This window comes from Gadus macrocephalus, chromosome 23, assembly GCF_031168955.1.
Source record: "Gadus macrocephalus chromosome 23, ASM3116895v1".
Taxonomy (NCBI): Eukaryota; Metazoa; Chordata; class Actinopteri; order Gadiformes; family Gadidae; genus Gadus; species Gadus macrocephalus.
Genome location: NC_082404.1, coordinates 737,240 through 763,140, shown reverse-complemented (window position 1 = coordinate 763,140; position 25,901 = coordinate 737,240). Strand labels below are relative to the sequence as shown.

Below are 25,901 nucleotides of genomic sequence, written 5' to 3'. Positions count from 1 at the left end.
ATTTCTCCACAGCCGTCAAAGTCCTCATATGCGATATGAACGACATTTATCCAGAGTGGGCCTTGTGTGATCCCTGTTGCTTGTGTGATCCCTGTCTCTATTGTTTTGTGTGATTTGACCGGCAGTTGGTCTGCCGGAATCGTGAACGGAATCGTTCGCTTCTTCACTAGACACTGTCTAGTGAATAAGCGAACGATTCCGGTAGAATAAAGTACCCATCCTGTCAATAATCGGTGGCCGCTTCATTCCGACCTTCATAACGAGGCATAGTGTTACGAGTAGCGTATGTGTGTGCGAGAGAATGGCAATGTGCGTATGTGTGTGTGTGTGTGTGTGTGTGTGTGTGTGTGTGTGTGTGTGTGTGTGTGTGTGTGTGTGTGTGTGTGTGTGTGTGTGTGTGTGTGTGTGTGTGTGTGTGTGTGTGTGTGAGTGATTGACGTCAGCGAGTGAGTGGACGAGCGAGGAGTGACACAATTACGGTAGGTCTAACGTTACAACCTCTGTATAGCTTGTTAGTGTACTGATTCATTATCGCTTCATAGTTAGCAGGAGACATAATTATGAAGGGACAATGAATCAGTACACTGATTTTCATACTGACAAGATTAATAGGTTATGCTCAGTTTATTAAATAGCCTTAGGTTGGACGTAGGCAATTAATAAACTTAGCGTAGCCTATTCATCTGTCAGTATGAAACGCGACTTGCCCATTCATGATCGGAAGAACGCGTATCGACCACCGTTACTGTAAAATATGCACGTATGTCCATTTAAACTCGATTTTGGTCAAATGTGAACTATACCATCACACTGGCAATATTACGACTACATTTAAAGATGACGTACCAAGTATGACAACGCTACGTTCAACTGCTTTGAAATTAGGGTGTTTTTTTCATTTCCTGAAAAGTAACCGTTTTGGATGTACGCGAGTTTCATCGGACAGCGACGATATACTTCAATTCAATTTCCAAAATAATTGGCAGCTTTAATAGGGAAACCTGTCAACTGTTTGTATGTGATTATATTTGCAAGTGACATAATGATGCCTAACAGTTATGAACAAAGGTTTGAAGTACTTCTTCACATGTGTCAATCAAATGTAAAGAAAGCAGCGCATAAATCTTGTCCAAACCTAGGCACGTCCTACAACAAGAACATACTGCCGAATGAGCCAAAGTCCAAAATCAATTCCCTCATGGGACAATACAGGACATTCAATATAACTACATTGGGGTCGTCCACTTTTCCCTTGTGAATATGATAGTACCATCAACTGACCTGGATCTCATTTGATGCCTTTGTTTTGTCTGGTCGGAAGCCGTAGTATTCTTCCTGTCTCTTCTTCATCTTTCTAAAATAATCCTGAATCAGGAAGGTGGCGTAGAACTTGCCAACGGTGACCTCGTCATCTGCAAGGACAAAACGTGGATCAGAAACGGCATTGGATGTAAACTACATTCGTAATTAGTAATCAGTATTCCAAACTGTGCACATTATTTGAATAATGGATATTGCACATTATATAGGCAATGGTTGTTTAAGATGAATCATGAATGGTGACCTCCTATTGGTGGGATGACCTGATCCAAGAGCTTCATGCTGGTGCGTTTCCAGATCTTCTTGATGATGGCCCGTAGTTCCTCATTGGCTTGTTCAAAGTTACCTGGCAAATAGACTTAGGGGTGACCTCCAATCTTTGACAACTCTAATCTTCGATAGAAAAGTTGACTATAATAGTAGAATCGTCGTGTTGGCAGAATTGTGTGAATGTAACAGCGGGACAGTCCATTTGGAGGATGGGTGTGCTAAATGAGTTACACCACAGCGTTGCGAGGATAGGGGTGCTAAATGGCTGATACCACATCACTGGGAGGATAGGGGTACTAAATGGGTGATACCACAGCGTTGGGAGGATAGGAGTATGATCTCATAGATGCATCATTAACAACGGTATACTTTAGTCTATATTAGGCTAATAGTACTAGTATATAAGGCTAATAGTTGCCTGAATAGTAGCCTATTGTGAGAAGGTGGTTCAGATGGGGGGGGGGGTAATAAGGTGGAGACGCTGCCTCACTACCTCACTAACAGCTGTGAGGAACCCTGATGAGCCAATATAATAACCTCAAGTGTTTAAACCACACAAAAATCACAATGTGGCATAATTGAGATACATAAATAAAGAAATACATCATATACTGTACTGTATGATTGGTCTATCAGTTGACCCACCTTCAGTCTTGATCTTCAGTGCAGTCCGGACCAATGCAAACAGCGTGGCATTGAAGGTGACCGTTCCATCACTGTTCAGAGGCATGTTCATGGAGACCAGTCTCTGGAGATACAGTTTCAGTACAATTAATAACGTTTCAAATGGGTTGCAAGTCTTTTGCACAACATTAGACTTTCTAGGCCTTCACCTTGCAGGCAATCCGATGTGGACAGAATTTGCCAAAGCCCAGAGGAGGAGGGATCCTCCGCAGCAAGGTGACCACATCAAGGTGCTTTATCCGTCCCCTGCAGACATAACCATTAGCAGGTCAGAGTGTGGACATTTCCAGCCTCATAAACAAACTGAGCTGTGGAGAGGCAGTACAAGTGAACTGCAGCCTGCCGCAGGTCGAGCGTTCTGAGCCGTGGAGTGCCAGCTTCGTGGGTTGAGACAAAATCACGCATATAACAATGGCTAATTAAGTTCCACTATCACAACCTTGAAAAAAAACATTACTTTATGTGGTGTGAGAACAGAAATGTGCAACAAACTGGTCAAAGGAAACCAGAACCCCTGACTACTGAGCTGATCCATTACTTCAGTCTGTGTGAAATGACCCTGTCAGTGAGCTCACCAAACCCTACATTGTTTAACAGATTAATAAGTAGCACACACAGGTAGTAGGTATATTTAACAAGTGGACATGATCAGTAATCAATACATAAGAGTTTACTTCTTTTGTTCACGTGTGGTGTGTGGCTGCCTTAACCTAACCTGTCATTCTGTTGCTTAAACCTAACTGTTGAGTCTGTGGATGATGGCTGTTCGAAAGCAACCCCAAGTCAGACTGATAGGACTCTGGGGCTGGGTGAGGCTGCATACCTGTTGCATATTGAGTAATCAACATGCACAGGTTAAACCAGTGCCACACAGCATTGGACATAGTTACACTAACAAACTATGTGTTGCCTAAATCTAACCATTCTGCAAACGGAAAACAAAAAGAGTCACATTATTATAGAAATTATACAGGAGACAAACCCTGGACTCCTGGTTTAGTTTAGTTAGTTAGGCCTTTGTATTCCTTTCGGAACATAAGCCATTGATTAATCGTTTCCACCCCTGTCTGTCTTGTGCCATCCTCTCCAGCTGTTTCCACATCAGTCATAGGCGTCGATTACAGGGGGGACGAGGGCGACATGTCCCCCCCCACTATTTGAAATACGAATTTTGTCCCCACCACTTTTAAAAATGTGCAAACCAATTGCGACTGAAAAAATCCCCACATACTCAACCGAAATCGTCGAGTCTAAAAACATGCGATAGGCGCGCACAAAGACATCATTTATTAGATAGGCCTACCTAATAAACCGTTGGAACACACAAGACCGGAACCCATAGCAACGCCGGTAAACAAACCCCGAGAAGCCCAATCCCTATGAGAGCTCCCCACGCTACGGCCATCCGGAGGCGCACCGAGCATTTGACCCTGATATTATATATACAATTATATTATATTATATACTATTATATATAGAGCTCCGAGAGTCGCAAACGGCAACAATCACTTTCTCCTCCATGCTGCAGTTCACCCCGGACTGCACTGCACTGAGTTTGACGGTTGAACGCTGATTGGCTGTCATCACGCGAAATTCGGGTAAAGGTTGAAATATTTCAACTCGAGCGAATTTGTCGCGCCACAAATCCACGTGAACGTACTCGCCTGTGCACGGCGAAAGTGTGGCGCGACAAATCAAAACAAATCAAAAGAATTCGCCCGATACGCGTCGATACGTTCACTTTGCATGGGATCTTGTCGCCCGTCGCGTCACAAAATTGACATTTTTATTCAGAAAATAGCCGGTCCTTTTGCTTCCTGTAAAAAGCATGTTTGTGAGTTTTTGTGACACTGGATAACGATATGGATACATCATCTAGCCTGCATGTGGAGGGCCACATAAGGTAAGAAATTGGTTTACGTAAACTTTGCTGCTGGTTCTGTTTGCTCGTGATGACCTGGCCAAAGGTAAACCACGGTCCTAAGCGATTGTGATGTGATTCTGGTTGGTGCTCCAGCTAGCATGCATTGTGTATATAGATTGCAGCTAGTAGCAGCTACACACGGTGCGATTGCTATGCCAATGTGGTTATAGTTGTTTTGTCTGATTGAGATATGTGACGACTTGGAGCCTGGTAGGCCTATCCTGACATAAATATGTTCTCGCATAACCTGTGTGATTATCCTAAACTGTAGGGGATTTTATTTGCGGGCAATTTGCTTATGATGTTGTAACGAGTGAAGTCTACATTGGTCCTTCGCAAGTGTTCACTGGTGGTCAGGATTTGGCAGATGCAATTCTCCTCTGGGCGCTTGTTTTTTTTTCTTTTTTTAATGCAGCATAACATATGCTACCAGCAGCCCTTGCTCGTCTTCAAAAGGCTGATGCTCAGTACCTCGTTTCATTTCGTACCCACTTTACAGTCTGGCATTGTTTGTCTGGTAAACTTTGTTGATGTCAAGATAAGTGTTAAATTGCCAACACTGTTCTTTGTCCTGTGTGTATTATGGCGTTGCCATGGCGCCGACGCGAGTAGGACGCTTATCCAGTAGCTCCGTGCGTGTTGCGTTGTTTTTAGTAATTTAAGTAATTTAAGTGTGTTTTTGTAAACTTTTAACTCTTTTATAAACTATTTATATGTGTAGATCTATATATATATATATTATATGGATAGGGAGAAACTGCTTTCACTCCAAACAATGGGACGTAACGGCTTTTTCCGTCGGTAGTGTCACCGCCGTTTGTCTGGCGCTGGAACAGCAGATGATACGAAGGATGGACGGAGAGTCAGTCAACCTATTGGAACCCAATACGGGGATGGCAATTTATACCCTTTATGGGGATCCGCAATTTAAATACAAGGATAGATCGTAATAATATAATCAGCACAAATCTATATCTATATGGTGATATGTATCAAATTGTGTGAGTGTTTAAATATGGTCGCTAGTGTTTACATGTGGTCGATAGTGTTTGAATATGGTCGATAGTGTTTGGGTGTGGTCGATAGTGTTTAAATGTGGGCGATAGGGTTTAAATGTGGTCGATAGTGTTTAAATGTGGGCGATAGGGTTTAAATGTGGTCGATAGTGTTTGAATGTGGTCGATAGCGTGTAAATATGGTTGATAGTGTTTAAATATGGTCGATAGTGTTTGAATGTGGTCGATAGTGTTTAAATGTGGTCAATAGTGTTTAAATATGGTTGATAGTGTTTAAATATGGTCTATAGTGTTTAAATGTGGGCGATAGTGTTTAAATGTGGTCGATAGTGTTTGAATGTGGTCGATAGTGTTTAAATATGGTTGATAGGGTTTAAATGTGGTCGATAGGGTTTAAATGTGGTCGATAGGGTTTGAATGTGGTCGATAGTGTTTAAATATGGTCGATAGTGTTTAAATGTGGTCGATAGGGTTTAAATATGGTCGATAGTTTAAATGTGGTCGATAGTGTTTGAATATGGTCGATAGGGTTTAAATGTGGTCGATAGGGTTTAAATGTGGTCGAGAGGGGTTTACATGTTTAAATGTGGTTGATAGGGTTTACATGTTTAAATGTGGTCGATAGTGTTTGAGTGTGGTCGCTAGTGTTTACATGTGGTCGATATTGTTTAAATGTGGTCGATAGTGTGTAGGTGTGGGCGAGAGTGTTTAAATGTGGTCGATGGTGTTTGGATGTGGTCGATAGTGTTTAAATGTGGTCGATAGGGTTTACATGTTTAAATGTGGTCGATAGTGTTTAATTGTGGTCGATAGTGTTTAATTGTGGTCGATAGGGTTTACATGTTTAAATGTGGTCGATAGTGTTTATATATGGTCGATAGGGTTTACATGTGGTCGATAGGGTTTACATGTGGTCCATAGTGTTTAAATGTGGTCCATAGTGTTTAAATGTGGGCGATAGTATTTAAATGTGGGCGATAGTGTTTAAATGTGGTCGATAGGGTTTACGTGTGGTCCATAGTGTTTAAATGTGGGTGATAGTGTTTAAATGTGGGCGATAGTGTTTACATGTGGTCGATAGGGTTTACATGTGGTCCATAGTGTTTAAATATGGTCGATAGTGTTTAAATGTGGTCGATAGTGTTTACATGTGGTCGATATTGTTTAAATGTGATCGACAGTGTTTAAATATGGTCGATAGTGTTTAAATATGTTCTTTTCACTCACTCTCCACCTCATCCCTAACTCTCCACCTCAAGCTGGTGTGTAGTGAGCGTTCTGGCACCGATTGGCTGCCGTGCATCACCCAAGTGGGTGCTACATATTGGTGGTGGTTAGTGAGGTCCCCCCTTCACTTTAGGCGTCTTTGAGTGTTATTAATTATTATTATTAATCATGTTTAACCTCTGTTTTCCTTTTATTCCTAGTCTGTTTTACATAGTTTTGAATGATGACTATATGCTCTGTAAGGTGACCTTGGGTGTCTTGAAAGGCGCCTCTAAATTAAATGTATTATTATTATTATTATTATTAGTATTACATATCCCGATCCAATACCCTGGTGTTTCCAACGCCGTTTTGCAAAACAAGCCAAAACACAATAGGATTTTTAACACCTGACAATACACTGTCGAGCATATTGTAATGCAGCGTTGAATGGATGAATAGCTTACATAAGGGTACCCAGCACTTTTCAAACCACACTCAAGCTTATGGTTATTGTCCCCACCACTTCTAAAAACAAACTGACGCCCTTGACGTCAGTCCCTTCTTTTTCACATCTAGTTTTTGGGCCTCCCTCTGCTCCGTTTGCCTTGTGGGTTCCATGTTATTGCCCGTTTGGTAATTGCTGTTTTGCCTTTTCTTAGTGTGTGACCTATCCAGCTCCACTTTCTCCTTTCAGCTGTATCTCTATTGGCTCTTGATTGGTGCGTTCCCACAGGTTGGTGTTCCTGATACGGTTTGGCCAGAAGATCCTGAGGATGTGTCCAAGGCAGTGGTTGATGAAAGGCTGCAGTTTACTGGTGATGGTATTGGTGGTCTCCCAGGTTTCTGATCCATACAGCAGTACAGATTTGACGTTGGAGTTGAAGATTTTGAGCTTAGTTATATAATTCTTTATTTCAGACCCAGGAGGATCCATATCAACACAAACAAAATAAACAAATAACCAAACACAGAGTAAAAAAATACACAAATTCACAAATTTGTATTGAGTGAGATGTTTTTAGTTTTCCAGATATTATTTAATATGTTGTTCTTGCTTTCCCTATTGTTGACTTCACATCTTCCTCTGTCCCACAGTCCACAGCTATCACACTTCCCAGATATGTAAATTTGATGACCTCTTCCAGTGTTTGGTCCCCGATGTTGATAGAACTCATGCTTTTGTTTTTTATCCGCATTATTTTGGTTTTTGCTCGGTTTATTTTAAGCCCCAGTCCTGCTGCTGTTGTTTCTAGCAGTTGGGATTTCTCTCGCATCTGCTGGTGGCTATGTGAGAGTAGTGCAATGTCATCTGCAAAGTCGAGGTCCTCTAGCTGTTCTGTCAGACTCCATAGGATGCAAGTATTTTTATTGTGGATAGTTTGCTTCATGGTCCAGTCAATGCACAAGAGGAAAAGGAAAGGGGAAAGCAGGCAGCCCTGTTCCATCCCGGTGAGCACTGTGAATGTTTTTTGTGCCTGTCCCTGGTGGAGCACTTGGCATTGCATGTCCTGGTATGTGTTGTTGATGATGTTTATGTATTTGGGGGGGATTCCGTAGTGTGCCATTAAATTCCATAGCCGCTTTCGGTCTACACTGTCAAATGCTTTTTCAAAGTCAATGAAATTGACGCAAACAGGTGTGTTCCATTCTATGGATTGTTCAATGATGATCCTGAGGGTAGCAATTTGGTCACTGCATGATCTTCCATTTCTGAAACCAGCTTGGTTCTCTCTCAGCTCATCGTCAACCCCCTTTCGCAGTCTCTCTAAAATGATGCGGTTTTTCACTTTGCCTGGTGTTGATAGCAACATGATTCCTCGGTAGTTATTGCAATCCCTGAGGTCTCCTTTCTTAGGAATGATTGCAATAAGCCCACCCTTCCAGTCTGCTGGTATATCTTCCGCATCCTCCCATATTTCCTTGATCATCTGGTATAGCAGGGGTTTTCAAAGTGTGAGAGAGTGAGCCCCCCCTCAGAGAAAAAAATTCAGCTGAGCCCCCCCCCAAATTTCTTTTTCTAAATACCTGTGTTTTGAAAGCTATCTTAATTATTTTGCACATTTTAAACATCTCTGATCATAATTTTTAAACATTTGAAACATAATTTTTAAACATTTGAAACATATTTCTGAAACATTACAACATCTTTGTGCGTTTTTAAACACATTTCCTAACACAATTTAACAACTTTATCTAAGCATGTTTTAGCTTAACCTTTTTTAAATACACTTGAACATCTTAATCTGTGTAAACTGCCAGTTTACACAGATTCATTCAGGGTCCCTGCCTCTGAATTTTCTGAGTCTAATCAGATCTGCCTTTTCAGTCCAGAGATTCGACTATTCGGCGGGGTTTGTTTACCGGCGTTGCCATGGTGACCTAAATTATTATAAGCAACTGAAAACGATGCCGGTTTGAAACTAAAACTGTGATTCTGAAAAAAGTATAAATGCTATCAAAATTCCGTTTCGAAGTGTGTAGATTTGTGTAATGGTTTGAACGATGGTAAACGGTTGAAAAGTTACGACGACGATGTCTAGAAGTAGGTGTATCAGAATGGGCTGACGTCTTCAATGAAAACAGCTGAAAACAAAGCGGTATGAAACAAACTGTGGCTGCATCCGAATACTCGTACTTGCATACTATATAGTATGCATTTTGTAGTATGCGAAAAATCTAGCGCGTCCGAATACTGTAGTATGCATTCTGTAGTACGGAAGTCGTTTCCGAATGCATACTACCGCCAAAGTGAACCACGGACCACACTACGCTATCCCACAATGCAACCGGAGTCTGGTAACAAACGAAGAAGAGATGGCTGACCCGACACCACCAACAGCGGCTTTTTATTTGTGTGTGTGTGTGTGTTCAATAAAAAAGGAAAAATTAACTTCAATCGTCTTTTTCACGGAGTAACAAATAACTGTAAATGTATTATTATTATTCGAAAAAAATTACTTGCCAAATGTCCACATATATACAACATAACCTGCCGGTAAGTCGCTCTACGAGATGACCGACGACGACGCCTTCTAGCAGAGATATCCATTTCAAGAGCCATTCGCGTAGAAAGAGACATTTTTTTATTTAATAGCAACGATAACAAGACGGAAAACAGGTACATTTTGCCGCCATCTGGGGGGAGATACGTCATCTCCAAACATCCGGTGGAGTTTCGGCGGCGTTCGGAGGCGTTCTACGCATGTCTGTAGACCGTACTACACAGTCAAGTGTAGTATGGTCAAGTAGTAGACACTAGACAGAAATAGTATGTACTAGGTATTCGGATGCAGCCTGTGATTCTGAAGAAATTTTAAATGATATCGAAATTCTGTTTAGATATTATTGAAGATACAAGTGTGTAGATTTGTTAAATGGTTTGCACGAAGATAAACGGTTGAAAATTGATTTAGTTATGTTACTTCTACAGTGTTGGTGTTTCGGGCATCTGGTAAGGATGACCACTGGGCACCTTCCTTGGGAGGTGTTTCAGGCACGTCCAGTGGGGAGGAGACCTCGGGGAAGACCCAGGACTAGGTGGAGAGATTATATCTCAACACTGGCCTGGGAACGCCTCGGGATCCCCCCGTCAGAGTTGGTCAATGTGGCCCGGGAAAGGGAAGTCTGGGGCCCCCTGCTTGAGCTGCTCCCCCCGCGACCCGACCCCGGATAAGCGGACGAAAATGAGATGAGATGAGACTTCTACAGTTGAAGTACGATTGATGATTTGAATCATCGACTTTCAGGTTTTTTTTCGGGTTTATTTTTTTCTCACGTCGCGCCCCACCTGAAGAACTCTGGCGCCCCCCACAGTTTGAAAACCACTGTGGTATAGCATTGTGGTTGAGGTTTCAACATCAGCATGTAGGGCCTCCGCTGGGATATCATCTGGCCCTGCTGCTTTGCTACGTCCTAGTGCCTTAATGGCCTTCCTTACCTCAGATCTTGTTGGAGGGGCACAGTTGATGTTAGCATGTGTGCTGCTGGTGGAATCTCTATTTCTTGGACAGGGGTGGTCTATTGAGCAGCTCCCTGAAATGCTCTGTCCATCTTTGGTGTTGTTCTTCCTTGGTGGTAAGGAGTCGTCCCTGTTTATCACGGATTTGTGTGTTCGTCTGTCTGAACTTTCCGGCCAGTTTCTTGGTGGTCATGTATAGGTCCTTGAGGTTGTTTTTTCCAGCTGCTTCCTGTGCTTCTTGTGCCAAGGCCTCGATGTTATTCTGTTTATCACATTTAGCGCTTTTCTTCACCTCCTTGTTTGCTAACTCGTAGTCTTTGTGGGCTACTGCCTTTCTTGCTGGGGTTTTGCATTTGTTTAGTGTTTCCTTTTTTGCCCTCCTCTCTTCTATTATTTTCAGTGTTTCTGTTGACAACCCGGGTTTGTGTTTTGTTGTCTTTTTCCCCACCACTTCTAGGCATGTTTCCTCCCATATGTTTTTCAGGCTGTTCCAGTACTCTTCCACTGATTGTTGGAGATCTTGCAGGGCTTGAAACCTGTTCTGTAGGGTGGTTTGGTACAGTTCAGTTGTTCCAATGTCCTGGAAGAGCTGTAGGTTGAATTTTGTTCTGCTGTCAGAGGGGTTGTTGCAGCGCTTTAGCTTCAGTTGGAGTTTTGCAGCCAGTAAGTGGTGGTCTGTCCCGGCCTCTGCCCCCCTCTTCACTCGTTCATCCAGGAGGGAGTGCCTAAACTTCCTGTTTATACATATGTGGTCGATTTGGTTTTCGGTAGTGTGGTCAGGTGATATCCAGGTGGCTTTGTGGATGGGTGAAAACAGGGGGAAAACAGTACCTTCTATAACCAGATTGAGGTCAGCACATACATCTGCAAATCTCTCCCTATTTTCGTTCATGGTGCCAAGTCCATGCTTTCCCATAGCCAGTTCGTATCCATTGTTGTTATTTCCCACCTTGGCATTCATGTCGCCCATGAGTAAGAGAAGGTCTTTTTCTTTTCTAGTCTGGAGTAGATGTTGTAGCTGGTTGTAGAAATTGTCCTTTAGTTCCTCATCAGTATTGTTGGTGGGTGCATAGCACTGTATGATTTGAAGGTTGATTCTTTTATGGGTAGTTTGGAATCTTGCAGTGATGATTCTTGAATGTATGGGCTCCCAGCTGATGAGGGCCCTCTGTACTTCTTTGGAGAGCATAAATGCCACTCCCTCCGTGTGTGGTGCTTTTTCATCTGCGTGTCCAGAGTAGAGTATGGACTCACCACCAATTTGACTTCTCCTGACTGGAGCCAACTGGTTTCGCAGAGGCCGAGGATAGAAACCCTGTATCTCCTCATCTCATCTGCGATGACTGTCGTCTTCCCTGCTGTGAACATGGTCCTGATGTTCCAGGTTGCGATGTTGGCAGGTTGCCTAGGGGATAGAAGATTCCGAAGCACCCTCTCCATATGGTTTTCAGTATGCGTCTTCATTGTCTCTTTAGCTTGTATGCCCGAAGAGTCTTCATCTCCTTGGTTGTGGGGTTTCTTTTTCTTCATCAATGTTTCTGTAATCAATTGAATCCACTTCATGGGTGATTGGCCCATGAGTTTTACCATTTCCCTATTGGCCAGCTTGACCTGTTTCCACCTCTCACGACGGGGACGTTAGGGTTGGGTTTTGAGAGGCCTCCTGGGGGAAAGTGTTAAATCCACCACCTCCTCCCTACGTGTACTGTGTTGCTATTTATACTGTGTCCCTCAAGCCTTCCCCGCAGCAGGATTTCTGGCAGAAAGGGCGTTCTGGCATAAAGCCCTGAAGGCAAACTTATCCCATGTGACAAGACCAAGTAGTTAGTAGCCAAGTACAACAAACTTTTTTTTTTTAAAGGAGACATATTATGGTGTTTTCTCAACAAGTAAACATAGTATTTGTCTATTTGAGTTACAGAAAACGTGTTTTTTAAGTTGTTTGCTGGAAATAGCTTTAGGAAAAAAAATCTTGCCTACCGCTATTCGCCTCCGTTTGTCCCTTCAGAATGTGCTGTTGCTGGTGTCTAGCTTTAATGCAAATGAGCTGCTGCCCAATGAGCTGTCAGACTGAACAACAGCATGGAGGAGAAGGGATTGTTGCCGTTTGCGGACTGCTCGTCCGCGGGTCCACAATATCTTAGCAATGCTCTGGAGTGGAGTGGGGAAGTGGGAGGTAATATTCAAAGTGCCGCCTTCCTACGTAGGAGGGGGCGCCGAAACTGACTCGCTTGTTTTATAACTGTAGGCGGGGTACTTTCAGAAATGCATATCTCACTCAAAAAAACATACGTACTGACTTTTTTCAAAGTTTGTATGCGTGTGGGAGTACCAGAGAATCCAAACAACACCCCAAATCCCAGGAAAAGTGGTGTTTTCATAATATGTCCCCTTTAAACAATTAATGAAATGCCACAAACGGTGATGATATTAATTTAACAAACAAACCAATCAAAAACCTGACAAATCCAGTCCATATGGGTCATGATTGACACATTTTCTCTTTAGACAGTTGCTGAGGCCGTCAAGCTGCCCAGCATTACCTGAGGATGGAGCTGACCTCTTCTTCAGTATATTATGCCCTGCCAAGGACAACAGTCCCACATGGCACACCGGAGGCAGCTGGAGCCAAAGACCTGGCTGCTATTTGGGCCAGCTTACCACTGAGATTAGAGAGGCAGCAGAGAGAGAGGTCATGTTTCCTGAAGCTCCGCTAGGCATTGGAAAAAACTACTTAATTCATCGTTCAGATCTACTTTATCTTATTTTATTTCATGATCATAATACCTAACAGTATATAGTTTGTTTCCGTCGTCATCCATCGCTCGATTCAACAATACATTTTGGCACTTTTTACTCCCGGATCAGACCGCAGAAAAAGCCTTGGACTTTCCTATCGCCAAGATGCCTCTGTACTCGGATATCTCAGAGGCCTGTTTCAGGTAGCTGGTTTAACATACTCTGAGTTTAATCCTGCGCTCTGAGTTGGTTGACTCAGAGTTCAGGGTTGAAAAGCAACTCTGGGTTTTCGGTTTCAGAACAGGTGATCAGCGTTGGGTTAATCAACGTGTGTGTGTGTGTCAATTTACGCAACCCCGAGTTACCCCACGAGGACTTGGCAGCAAATGAAGATGAAGTACAAAAATATAGTTTAAACAGGTAAACTAATGTTTAATTGAAATCAAATCAATTGTGCTGTTTTGCCTGCTCTACCTAATTTAACAGCTATATTCAACATGTGATGGGCCTATATTTAAGCAGTAAATGTAAGTAGTACATTTCCCAGCCACCCCAACACTGCCATGTATGTATGTATGTATGTATGTATGTATGTATGTATGTATGTATGTATGTATGTATGTATGTATGTATGTGTGTGTGTGTGTATGTATGTATGTGTGTGTGTGTGTGTGTGTGTGTGTGTGTGTGTGTGTGTGTGTGTGTGTGTGTGTGTGTGTGTGTGTGTGTGTGTGTGTGTGTGTGTGTGTGTGTGTGTGTCTCTTCAAAATAGCGCTTACTGAATATTAGGGTAACATTTTCCTCCATGTTAGCAAATCGGAAAAAAGCAGAGGCCCGGCAGACTGGAGGGGGTCCACCTCTGCAGCCCTCACAGAGGCTGAGGAGATGGCCCTCAGCCAACAGAGTATGCGTCCTGTGGATGAGGGCATCACTGGGGGGAGCTCCTCTGATCCCCCCACCCCCCAGGATAGAAGTGCCAACCAAGAGGTTGGTTATTCAAAATAATTAAATATGTACACCGTGCACGCAACCCAGCGCGTTGCAAATTAGATGGGGCAATATTCTGGCTCAAGTAATAATTGCACTGTCTAATCATCTGATGGCGTCATCGCCCTACTTGAACCAGATGCCCTCACCAACTTCCATGCAATTGTAACAATTCAAAAGATGCAAAAGGATGCTAAAGGTGGGGTTAAAGGTGGGGGAGGTGCAAACTGGGATACTGTTCCCTGCTCTAAAAACATACCCAATATAAATTACTTAATTTTTTTTGTGCTTTCAGGAAATAAAGGAATCCTCATAATAAGTAGATTGTCTTTATTAGAACACGGGCTGTGGTGGGACAAGTTATTTTGTTGAACAGTTTACTCAAAGGGTTTTATTTCAGTGAACAATGCAGACGATTATGCTGAGCATGTGCATGTAGAGAAGAACAGCATCCGGTTAAAAGCAGTACCAGGGTCTTTTCTGCCTTGCATTCTTAAAATGAGTTTCTTGACTTGTAGCAGTTATAGGTCCGTGGTTAGTCAGCTACTCTGATCATGGGAAAGCCACAACGTTGAAGTGACTGTAGTACAGAGCGGGTGGGATGCACGGGGCGGATCATTCTGCACATGCGTTAATTGCGATAAAAAAACAAAACTTAAACTTAAAGCATGCCCCCGGTGCGTTTGACAGTTAACATGGGGGCTGAGAAGGTGGTCTAAATAAATGATAGATTGCGCTGAAAAACGATAGCGCTCGGGAAGACAATTATCAGGAAAATAAATTATATCCAACCGGGGTCTTAATAATCGTTCCTCACGGAGATTCCTTCTGAGGATCGCAGCCTCTACGTCCACAGGCTGTCGTAGAAAAGGACATGCCATTTCTAACACTTCCTTCTGTCGGAGAGCTGCCTTCAGCCTTATAGACAACAAACTCAGAGTAGGTCTAACCACCTCCCGAGCAGGTTAGACCCACGGCGTATGTTGCCGCAGCAACTAACTCTCGGTTGCGCTGAACCTGCTACCTGAAACGGAAAACCCAGAGTTTCCACTAACTCAGAGCGAACAAACTCGGGGTTGCCTCAAAACCAGCTACCTGAAACAGGGCTCAGGACTCCTACAGGATACAGTGCCGATGGGTGAGTTTGCTGAGCTCACTCAGATACAGCAAGATGATCAAAGCTACACTGTATCCTTCCCGAAGCTGGACAAGAGAGAGACAGTTCCAGCTGCATCTCACTGGCACAGAGTCGGCGCTAAGCCAAAACAACATACCAAAGTGAATCAACAAGTTCACTCAACGCCAAATGCTAAGCTACCCAAAGCTAAAGTTACATGTATCAGCCGGATTAGCCCGTCACTGAAATTAACCCTGCCACTGAAGAACCGGTTCCTGCCACTTCAAGAGTGCACGAACGCGCCTGCCACCCATGCACCTCTGAGCCCCGAGATGCGTCCGGACGGACAGTGCGGACAGAGACGGAACAAGAACCAGTCGCCATGGAGGCGAGCTGCGCATGCCTCGGCCACCTGTGCACCCCTGACCCCTGAAATGTGTCCGGACAGACGGTACGGACAGAGATGGAACAACCAGTCGCCACGGAGGCGGGCTGGGCATGTGTCTGTCACCGTCCAACAAGGGCCCATCTCAGAGAAAACAGATGAACCAGACACTCTGATTATAGGAGACTCAACCATCAAGGATATAACCGGTAAGACTTCCCATATGGAATGGTTAGTGATATCAACCATAAACTAGCCAAAATCATATTGGAAAACCCCAAAATCTCACAGATTATTGTGCATGCAGGATTTAATGATATTCAAAGAGACCAGTCAGAACTTCTGAAGAGGGATTACACTGATCTATTGGATACACTTGACAAAATACACATCAAGTCATTCATCAGTGGACCCATACAGCAGTTGACAGGGGAATAAACAGATTCAGTCGTCTACTTGCACTGAATACATGGCTGTCCAGAGTCTGCAATGAAAGAGGAAGGGGCTTCATTGACAATTTCAACTTATTCTGGGGGCGCAAATATCTCTTCAGAGCAGATGGCCTACACCCAAACAGGTTTGGCTCAAAACTGTTGAGGGACAATCTTCTCTTCTCGCTTTCCCACAAATCTCCATGGTCTGACGCACAGGCCACAATCAGAGCACAGGTTGAGAAGAAGCGAGACTACAGCCTCCCCCACACATCTACTCTGCCACTATCTGACACACAGATAGCAGACAGCCCACAGACCTTGAAGAGAGACAACAGCCCGCCCAACGCCATCAACACTGTGCCTTCCCCCATCGCTGATGCTGGCTTGGCGAGGAGCGGCCACCCCCCTCCTCTGCATTCCCCCATCGACAATGACCTCCAGCCTCATCTCTCCCATAGCTACAACAACAACTCCAGCCCCAATGTCTCCCTTTGCGATTTTCCAGCCGAATATAAGAAACTGGAATATGTTGGCATCAAACTTGCATCTGTGTCAATGATAGCATCGCCACGTCATGGCCACAGGCTGATAACACCCAAGAGGATGGCGCCCCAGCCCCCCCCCTGTACTGATAGTAGTCCTGAGTATTACTGAGACAAAAAAGGGTTCAGCCGTAGACACAGTATAAAGGAAGTTTCACATAATCTGCTGAACCCAAGGTTGCCTACGTCAAAGCAGGGCAACTTTCGCATTCATGCTGTAACCACTAAGAGAGTAAACAAAGGGAAACTTAGACACACTGCTAACCTCACAAATCTCATATCTATTGCCTCCAAACTAAAAACAACCTTAAAGCCTATCAACAACACCATCACGATGGCTCTACTTAATGTGAGGTCTCTTAATAACAAATCATTTTTAGTTAATGACTTTATTACCACTTCTAAACTGGATTTTATGTTTTTAACTGAAACATGGCTGGAACAAATTAACAGTGCAACCGTTCTGATAGAGACAGCTCCTCCCAACTATTACTTTTTTGAAGCATGTAGATCTGGAAAAAGAGGTGGAGGAGTTGCTGCTATATTTAAAAATGTATTTCAGGGGAAACGGATGTTATTTGGTGATTTTCCATCGTTCGAATACCTTAGTGCTGTATTGAAATGCTCCCCCAGAGTTCTCCTATTAATTATTTACAGGCCACCCACATATTCTGCAATTTTTTTTTGATGACTTCACAGAATTATTGTCTAGCATCTCCACAGAATTTGACTGTCTAGTTATAACTGGTGACTTCAATTTTCATACTGATGATTTGAATGACAAGTGTGCAAAAAAACTTTTTACCATTTTGGACACATTTGAACTGTCTCAACATGTGAAAGAGGCTACTCATTGTAAGGGGCACACTCTAGACCTGGTTATCACAAAGGGCCTCAATGTTTCTGATCTCTCTGTGACTGATCCTTCCTTGTCTGACCACTTTTGTGTTTTCTTTAACATATCTTTTATTCCCGACATACAGACAAAATCAAACACTGTCAAAAAACGGTATATCAATGAAGATTCTAATGTACTTTTTTAAAAAGGCCATCTCCTTGCTACCACCTCTAAACCCATGTTCTGCTGATGATCTTGTAGAAAACTTTAATTTGAAAATTTTGAAAGTCATATGCCGCTTTTCCACCGCACATGTAGCTCGACTCGACACGACACGACACGACTCGACACGACTCGACACGGTAGCAGCGCAGGTCCTTTTCCACCGCAAATAGTACCTCCGGGACGTGGGCGGGGTCGGCTGCGCGAAAGGGCCGTGACGTATTTTTGTACGCGACGCAAACAACACCTACGTAACCCACACATGGACAGAACCCACATAACAACAATGGAGAACAACAATGCGATGGTATTCGTGTTCGTATTATTAGCTGGCATGTTGAAGAAGTGGAATATGTTGGCTGCGGCGCTGCTATGGCTGTTACCAGCATGGTTGCCATGTCGCTCTCGTGCCTTCGTCACACTCTCTGGCCAATCAGTGGCCGGCCGTCTGCCGACGTCACCTTTTAGCATCGGCTCAGCTCGCTTGGAACCTAGAGCGAGGCGGTACTAGAAAAAGCAGCCACTTCAGGTACCAGATACCATGTTTTCGCGGTGGAAACGCAAAAAATGCGAGCTGAGTCGAGTCGTGTCGAGCTGGTACCATGCAGTGGAAAAGCGGCAATAGATGTCATTGCACCTTATAAGGTTAAAACCATTTCTGGAAAGCAAAAGGCACCCTGGAGAAAAGCTGCTTCTGTAACAGCACAGAAAAAAGAATGCAGGAAGGTTGAACGCATCTGGCATAAAACAAAACTTCATATTCATCATGATATCTATAAAGAGAGCCTCCGTGCCTACAATTTAGACTTAAAAAATGCTAGAGAAACATTTTTCTCCAATATCATTAAAACCAACACTAATAATGCAAAAACCCTATTTGCAACTGTTGACAGACTGACCAACCCCCCAACAGAAATTCCACCTGATCTCCATTCCACGCAGAAATGCAATGAGTTTGCAGCTTTTTATATTGATAAAATTGAAGGTATCAGACGCGCCATCAATATCTCCACTTCAAACAAAAATATTGGACTACCACCCTGTTCAGGCAAAAATAACGTGGCACGGATGGCATGCTTTAATGTTATTGACTCTAAAAATCTTGTGGAAACTGTGACACAACTAAAGCCATCCACTTGTTGCCTTGATACTATACCTACCAACCTCTTTAAGAATGTTTTCGACTGCCTAGCAGTAGACATATTGCAGATAGTTAACAACTCTCTCCAGTCAGGCAATTTCCCAAAAGCTTTGAAAACTGCAGTTATTAAACCCCTTTTAAAAAAGCGGAGCCTAGATGCCTCTATTAACAACTACAGACCAATATCAAATCTACCCTTCATAAGTAAAATCATTGAGAAAGTTGTCCTCCAGCAACTTAATCACTTCCTGGCATCAACTGGTTGCTATGACACCTTCCAATCAGGATTTCGACCCCTGCACAGCACTGAGACCGCCATTATTAAAGTTGTAAACGACATCCGTCTTAACACAGACTCTGGCAAAACCTCAATACGAATGCTACTGGACCTCAGTGCTGCATTCGACACTGTAGACCATACATTAATTCTGGACAGGTTAGAAAACTGGGTGGGGCTTTCAGGCACCGTCTTAAATTGGTTCAGGTCCTACCTACAAAATAGGAACTACTTTGTTTCCATTGGCGACTTTGTATCAGAATCAACCAACGTGACATGTGGAGTCCCACAAGGTTCGATCTTAGGACCCTCTTTATTCAACATTTACATGCTCCCACTAGGGCAAATCATGCAAAATAACAATATTGACCATCATTGCTATGCTGATGACACGCAAATCTATGTATCGCTATCACCAAATGACTATCGGCCCATAGATCTGCTGTGCCAGTGCATTGAGCAAGTGAAAGAATGGATGTGCCGAAATTTCCTTCAACTAAATGAGGACAAAACAGAGATAATTGTATTTGGTTCTAAAACGGAAAGGCCTAACACCCAACACCTTCACTCTCTGTCCCTGAAAACCTCAATCAAAGCCAGAAATCTAGGGGCTATGATGGATTCAGATTTACATTTCGACAGTCACATCAAATCAGTTACAAAATCGGCATATTATCACCTTAAAAATGTAGCAAGACTTAGAGGGCTCATGTACACCGAAGACTTACAAAAACTTGTACATGCCTTTATCACTAGTGAGCTTGATTACTGCAATGGTCAGTAATCTTGGGAGACCTTTTTACAGGTCTCCCAAAACAAACTCTGAGGAAGCTTCAGCTTGTTCAGAATGCTGCTGCTAGAGTTCTAACAAAGACCAAAACATTTGATCATATTACACCAATTCTGAAATCGTTACATTGGCTTCCTGTAGGTCAGAGAATTGATTTTAAAATCATGTTGCTAACCTATAAATCCCTACATGGTTTAGGCCCAAAATATTTAGCTGATATGCTTCCACTACACCAGCCTTCTAGACCACTAAGAAGCTCTGAGACCAATCTGTTAATTATCCCCAGAGTAAACAAAAAACATGGGAAAGCAGGATTTAGTTACTATGCAACAAATAGCTGGAATAAACTCCCAGAGGATTTAAGACTTGCCCCAACTCTGAGCACCTTTAAAACAAGACTGAAGACTTTTATGTTTGCTATAGCTTTTAAATACATTGCACTTTCTAAAAAGCTTTTTTTTAATTTTGCCTTTATTTTCTATTTTAATACTAAAATGCCTTTTTAACTTTCTATTTTATGGAAGCCCATTCCCGCCACAGGAAAAAAAAAAAACACCACAAACTATCTCATAATTATGAGATTAAAAGTCATAATAACGAGATTTAAAGTCATAATTACGAGATTTAAAGTCATAATTACGAGATATAAAGTCATAATTACGAGATATAAAGTCATAATTATGAGATTAAAAGTCATAATTACGAGATTTAAAGTCATAATTACGAGATTTAAAGTCATAATTACGAGATTTAAAGTCATAATTATGAGATTTAAAGTCATAATTACGAGATTTAAAGTCATAATTACGAGATATAAAGTCATAATTACGAGATATAAAGTCATAATTATGAGATTAAAAGTAATAATTACGAGATTTAAAGTCATAATTATGAGATTAAAAGTCATAATAACGAGATAAAAAAGTCATAATAATGAGATTTAAAGTCATAATTACGAGATTTTCGACGGCTAGCCTGCCCCCTGACCTCACTTCCTTCAAGTTCGAAATCGGCACGACAGAGCGGCACGCGCTACCAGTCGGCGCCATCATTTCGGACCTGAGGCTGATGAACCTGCAAGTCATCACTTCTCTCGGTCATCCTCCTATTCGCAAAGCGAAACAGCAAGGTAACCAAATTTGTAGAGATGCTCTTTTAAGCCTATATTCAGTAATTCAGCGTCTTTTCATCTGGTTTATGTTTCCTTTGAAAAAGCACTCTGCTGCAGCTATGTTAGATAGTTCTAGTATTAGCACTGTGTTAATTTTGTCAGCTATTTTAGATTTTGTCTTAAGTCTTTAGAAGAAAATGCTTATGCGATTTAGTCACATTTTAGTCATTGTTTTCCTTTGTAGTTTTAGTCTAGTTTTAGTCGACAAAAAGTCCTTAAATTGTAGTCAACTTTTAGTCATTACTTTTAGTCAAAATGTTTTCTCTTTTTAAACTAGTTCAATTAGGCTAACCCCATATATATGGACACCTGCTATATTGTTCCACTCAAATAAGAAAAGCGAAATCGTTCCCTATCACGGATATAGTGCACTATATAGGATGCTCGCCATTTTGTAGTGGTGTTCGAATTCTGAGTACATAAAAAGTTAATTGTTGAGCCTAATTTCTCTGATATAAAGGAAATTACAAAATAAGCCAACGGCAAGAATTAAATGACGTACCCAGGACGCGAACTCAGGTCGCCCGTATTGCAGGGCCTCACAGCCAACTGCTGGTTCATAAAGTTGATGGAATGGAGTGGTCTTGAGAAAATATCCACGATAACAATATAGGCATATCTCAATTAATTTAATTACTTTATTTGCATCATTTAATCTTAAACCCTTAGTGAAAATTTAGGCTGTTTGTACTTCATATATGTACATTTATGACAAAATCGTGAGGACTAGGCTTGTGACAGACACACACATGTGGCGCTCACGCGGTAATAGCTCATTGGCGCCACCTAGTGATCATTATGTGCAAATGCACAGCCTCTCATTCAAATGACTTTTGAATGACTCTTGTGGCGCTAGTAGTAAGTAAACATGGCCAGGAGTTTCTAGTGTTAATTTTATGCACTTAAGATACCGGCTGTGTCCCAATTCATAGGACGCATCCTTCGAAGGCTGTACCCTACCTGTTACTCCCGTGTACCACAATGCAATGCGGTCGTGTTTTTCTGGAGGAGAAGAAGAAGCTGAATAACCGCGAAAACGAATACATTTAATGATGGAGTCTCCGGCTTTCGTTTAGAAATGTCAACAATTTATTTGGGATTTAACATAGAAAATGTAACATTCAAAATTAATAAAAACTACCTTGATCAAGGAAATGTAACATTCAACATCAATACAACCTCCAGCTTTCTTCATGAGTGCCCGTTTGTTTACATGATGTCGGCGCATCTGTCTGCGTCACATAAATACCCGGCGCATTTACTGACGCAAATGACGTTTAGAAATGTTCAGCGTAGTGTCCGAATTCTCGTTTGTTCGTTCCCTATGTAGTGCACTATGTCATGAACACTATATAGGCAATAGTGACTGAGTGATAGGGAACAATTTCGAACGCAGCTTTAGAGTACTAAAGTGAAAACGTCACGTTGTCCTGGCAACCGGATTCTCAGTCCTAAACAACCGAACTTGAGATGGCGTTGTTTCTTTCAAAATGAAAATAAATCAATTTCAAGAGGTGAAAATCACTACCAATCGAAACATGTCGAGGCGTTCCCCTGGGGTATCAAAAGGAAAAGGTCGTAAACGTTAGTTTAGGTTAGTTTTTTTATATATATATGAAGACAATCTATTCTCAATATTACAATATTACAAACTCGCAAATCAATTCGCAAAAAAATCGTTCCTTTTCTATAAAAGGTTTGTGTGGCATAGGATTTCCCCTTGTTAATTTGGTTTGTGTAGAACCGAAAAGCGGTTGCTATGGAAACGTGACGTCACACTTTAGTACTCTTGTCTGTTCAGCCTTCAAAACGATGGCTGGTAAATTGTGAAAAATTTATTAAACTGTAATCAGAAAACGCGGTTATATGCTAGACCCTATAGTATCTTGGGTATAAAGGCTGGGACAAATTTCAAAGTACACCGTCCTTATGTTGATAGTATAGACCGTCGCGATTCCCATTGAAACGAATAGCGCGGTGATTCTCTTCAAAACGAGAGCCGGTAAATTGTGAAAAATGAATTAAACAGTAATCAGACAACGCGGTTATGTGCTATAGACCCTAGAGTATCTGTGTTATAAAGGCTGGGACGAATTATAAATATGTACAATGCATAATGTTAGCTCATCCATGTGCTTAATGCATCACAATGTAGTTGGCCTCTGTTCCTTTCGTTAAATATTTGTGTTGGCCTCTCACAGGACGGATGAGTTGTGCGAGTTCTTGAGGTCGCGGAATGTACCAGAAGAAAACATACAGCAACTGGAAAACGATAAGGTAACTAGTCTGTTAATGGGGGAAAGATAGGCTAAATTATGTGTTTATGCATTTTTTGTCAGAGCAGTCCTTTTAATTACTGCTTCTGTTGATGTTAAATTATATTTGTTTTGTGGCTGTGTGTGTGTGTTTTCCTCTTTTTTTAAGATCGATCCCAATGTCCTCCTGCTCATGAACGACGACCAGTTAACCGAGTATCTACCATCATATGGAGACCGACTGGCTGTCCTTGGATATTGCAGATTGAAGGGGAAGAATCCTGTTGCCCGCAAATCAAAACTTTTTGAGCGACTGAAAGCCAAGGTAGCAAAAAGTGAGGATCGTGAACACTTGTCTGAGAAGTTACCATGTCAAAATGCTCAGAAGAAAGAGTGTAAAATTGAAATTGGCTGGTTGAATTTCCGTGACGGGAAATTCTTACAAATGAGGGCCAAAAAGGGGGGCGGGACCAGGAAAATCTCTGTGTCCAAGAATTGTTGTAAAGATCAGTTAATTGAACAGGCCAAAAAAATGTTCAAGATTTTGCGATTGAACTAACTGATTTTCAGGAGCGCCCCATTTAGATCCCCTGACTACAGTTGGGGAACTTTATGAAGTAACAAAGGTGCCCATTTTACACTTTTTTTTTTTTTTTGCAACAACCAAGAGGGCTGGTTGCAGTGAGAATCAGCTTGCAGCCTCCCCCAACCCCCCTAGGCCTAGTTTACCTCTGGCTGAAGGTCAGGAAACCGCAGATGTGGTATATGTTAGTAGCAGCAATGTCCTGTCTGATACAAACAGTGATCCTGAGGCCTAAAAAAAAAAAAAGTTTGGTTCCTGTTGGTTGTCAGTTGAGGTCATGGGTAGGTAGGGAATTTTTTTTATTTTTTTTATTTTATTTTTTCCAGCGGCAGCGAATGATAGGTAGGTTGTTTTCATTTAAAAACGAGAAAATTCGCTCATCCTTGTACAGAATGAAGAGGTGCTGTACCAAAACGTAATTATAGTTTGCATCAAAAAAAAAAAAAATATTTTTTTTTTTTATAAAGCTCATAAAATAATTTGGGTCGCACATAAATTGACAGGGTCGGTCGGAAACCGGAACCAAACAAATTTTTTTTTTAGGCCTGAGCCCTTCGATTGCTCCACTGTTGACATGACAGATTTGGCTAGTGTGAGCGAAGTTGATGCCGCCAATGCTGTAGATGTCTTGGAGAATAGTGGCACAGTTACCTTTTTCCAAGGACACCTACATGATCTGGACTGGGTTAGCCTTGATGATACCTTACAAATGTCTCCTCGGGCATCAAGTTCATCTACTCCGACCCTAGATATTGCTCATGTGCCCATTGATCAGAGTGAAAGAACAAAGAGAATAATTGTTGTTCACCGTGGGCAGATCCTGAGAGAACTAATCACACATTTTTTGGACGCGAGTGTCATGCGAGATGATGTTTTCATCCAAGTAATTCTTCCCAATGGAAGTTTGGAAATGGCAGTTGATGAAGGTGTTAAGGGATGTGCTAACTGAATTTTGGCTGGACTTTTATGAGCAATGCACTTTAGGAAATGCTTTCAAGGTGCCTTTTCTACGCCATGATTTTGGTAAGCAGCAGTGGGAAAGCATTGGCAGAATAATAGCAATGGGTTGGCAAAAAGAGAAGTACCTGCCTATAAAAATAGCCCCAGTAATTTTGGAGAAAGTTGCCCTGGGAAGTGTGAAGAGTAGTCTTGTTGACTGCTTCCTGAAATATGTCACAGAGTCAGAGAGATTGGTGTTTGAATCCTGCCGTTCAGATTTTGAAAGTGTGGATCAGGAAGAATTGATTGAAGTAATGGATCTCCACAGCTGTCGAAGAATGCCAACCGCTGATAATATTGAACGGCTCTTGGAGGAGCTTGCCCACCAAAAGCTGGTTCAAGAACCCGCCTTTGTCCTAGAGCAGTGGAGCAAGGTGCTTGCACCCTTTAGGTCAGATTTGGAAGGCATTTCAGAATGTAAATCTTCATCCAACACTGAGGAAGGTGATTAGGTCTATCTCTTACCCCACTACTATGAACGACCAGCAGAAGAACATAGGAAAGCATCTTATCACTTACCTTAGAGAATCTGACACACAGCACCTGTCTCTATTCCTTCGGTTTTGCACTGGCTCTGATTTGTTTCTTGGTAAGACCATTACTTTGAGCTTCACGAATTTGCAAGGTATGCAGAGACGGCCCATCGCCCACACATGTGGATGCTACTTGGAGTTGCCAATTGATTATGACAATTACCCGGATTTCAGACATGAAATGAACAAAGTATTGGAGAGTGGTGTGTGGGCAATGGACATAGTTTAGTTGATTCAGCTGCCATCAGCAGCCTCCTCATGTCAAGATGATTTAATGCACAGATTTTGAGATGCTGGATTATATGTAATATGTAAATATGAAATTATATAATGTACTGATGTATTAATGTAATGAGATTTAATGTACATATTTTGATATGTTGGATTATGTAAATATGTTATTATATAATGTACTGTTGTATTAATGAAATGTCTTGAAGTCATCCCCACCAATACATAGTTTAGCAGATTCAGATGCCATCAACAGCCTCTTCATGTCGAGATTAT

General features: G+C 42.1%; 2 protein-coding genes across 4 annotated transcripts in view; both read right to left on the bottom strand.

The window, feature by feature from the left end:
* Window positions 1-25,901, bottom strand: part of LOC132452075 (dihydropyridine-sensitive L-type skeletal muscle calcium channel subunit alpha-1-like) — a 137,876-nt gene that overhangs the window by 9,263 nt on the left and 102,712 nt on the right. For 2 of the 3 annotated variants that reach the window (XM_060044442.1, XM_060044441.1), the window contains 4 exons: window positions 2,424-2,520; window positions 2,236-2,338; window positions 1,565-1,666; window positions 1,282-1,412 (listed from right to left, as the gene is read on the bottom strand). In XM_060044442.1, the coding sequence (XP_059900425.1) occupies window positions 1,282-1,412; window positions 1,565-1,666; window positions 2,236-2,338; window positions 2,424-2,520 (433 nt within the window). Of the gene's footprint in view, window positions 1-1,281; window positions 1,413-1,564; window positions 1,667-2,235; window positions 2,339-2,423; window positions 2,521-25,901 lie in introns of those variants that run through there. The other variant, XR_009524229.1, reaches the window with a different exon arrangement.
* On the bottom strand, window positions 10,278-12,363 carry LOC132452082 (uncharacterized). The gene has a single exon (XM_060044471.1). It carries the CDS (start codon window positions 11,568-11,570, stop codon window positions 10,419-10,421), a length of 1,152 nt encoding a protein of 383 aa, XP_059900454.1. The 5' UTR covers window positions 11,571-12,363; the 3' UTR covers window positions 10,278-10,418.

Excerpts from the sequence above, each read along its gene's own strand:
- LOC132452082 (XM_060044471.1), bottom strand. The coding sequence starts at position 11,570 with ATGCTCTCCAAAGAAGTACAGAGGGCCCTCATCAGCTGGGAGCCCATA.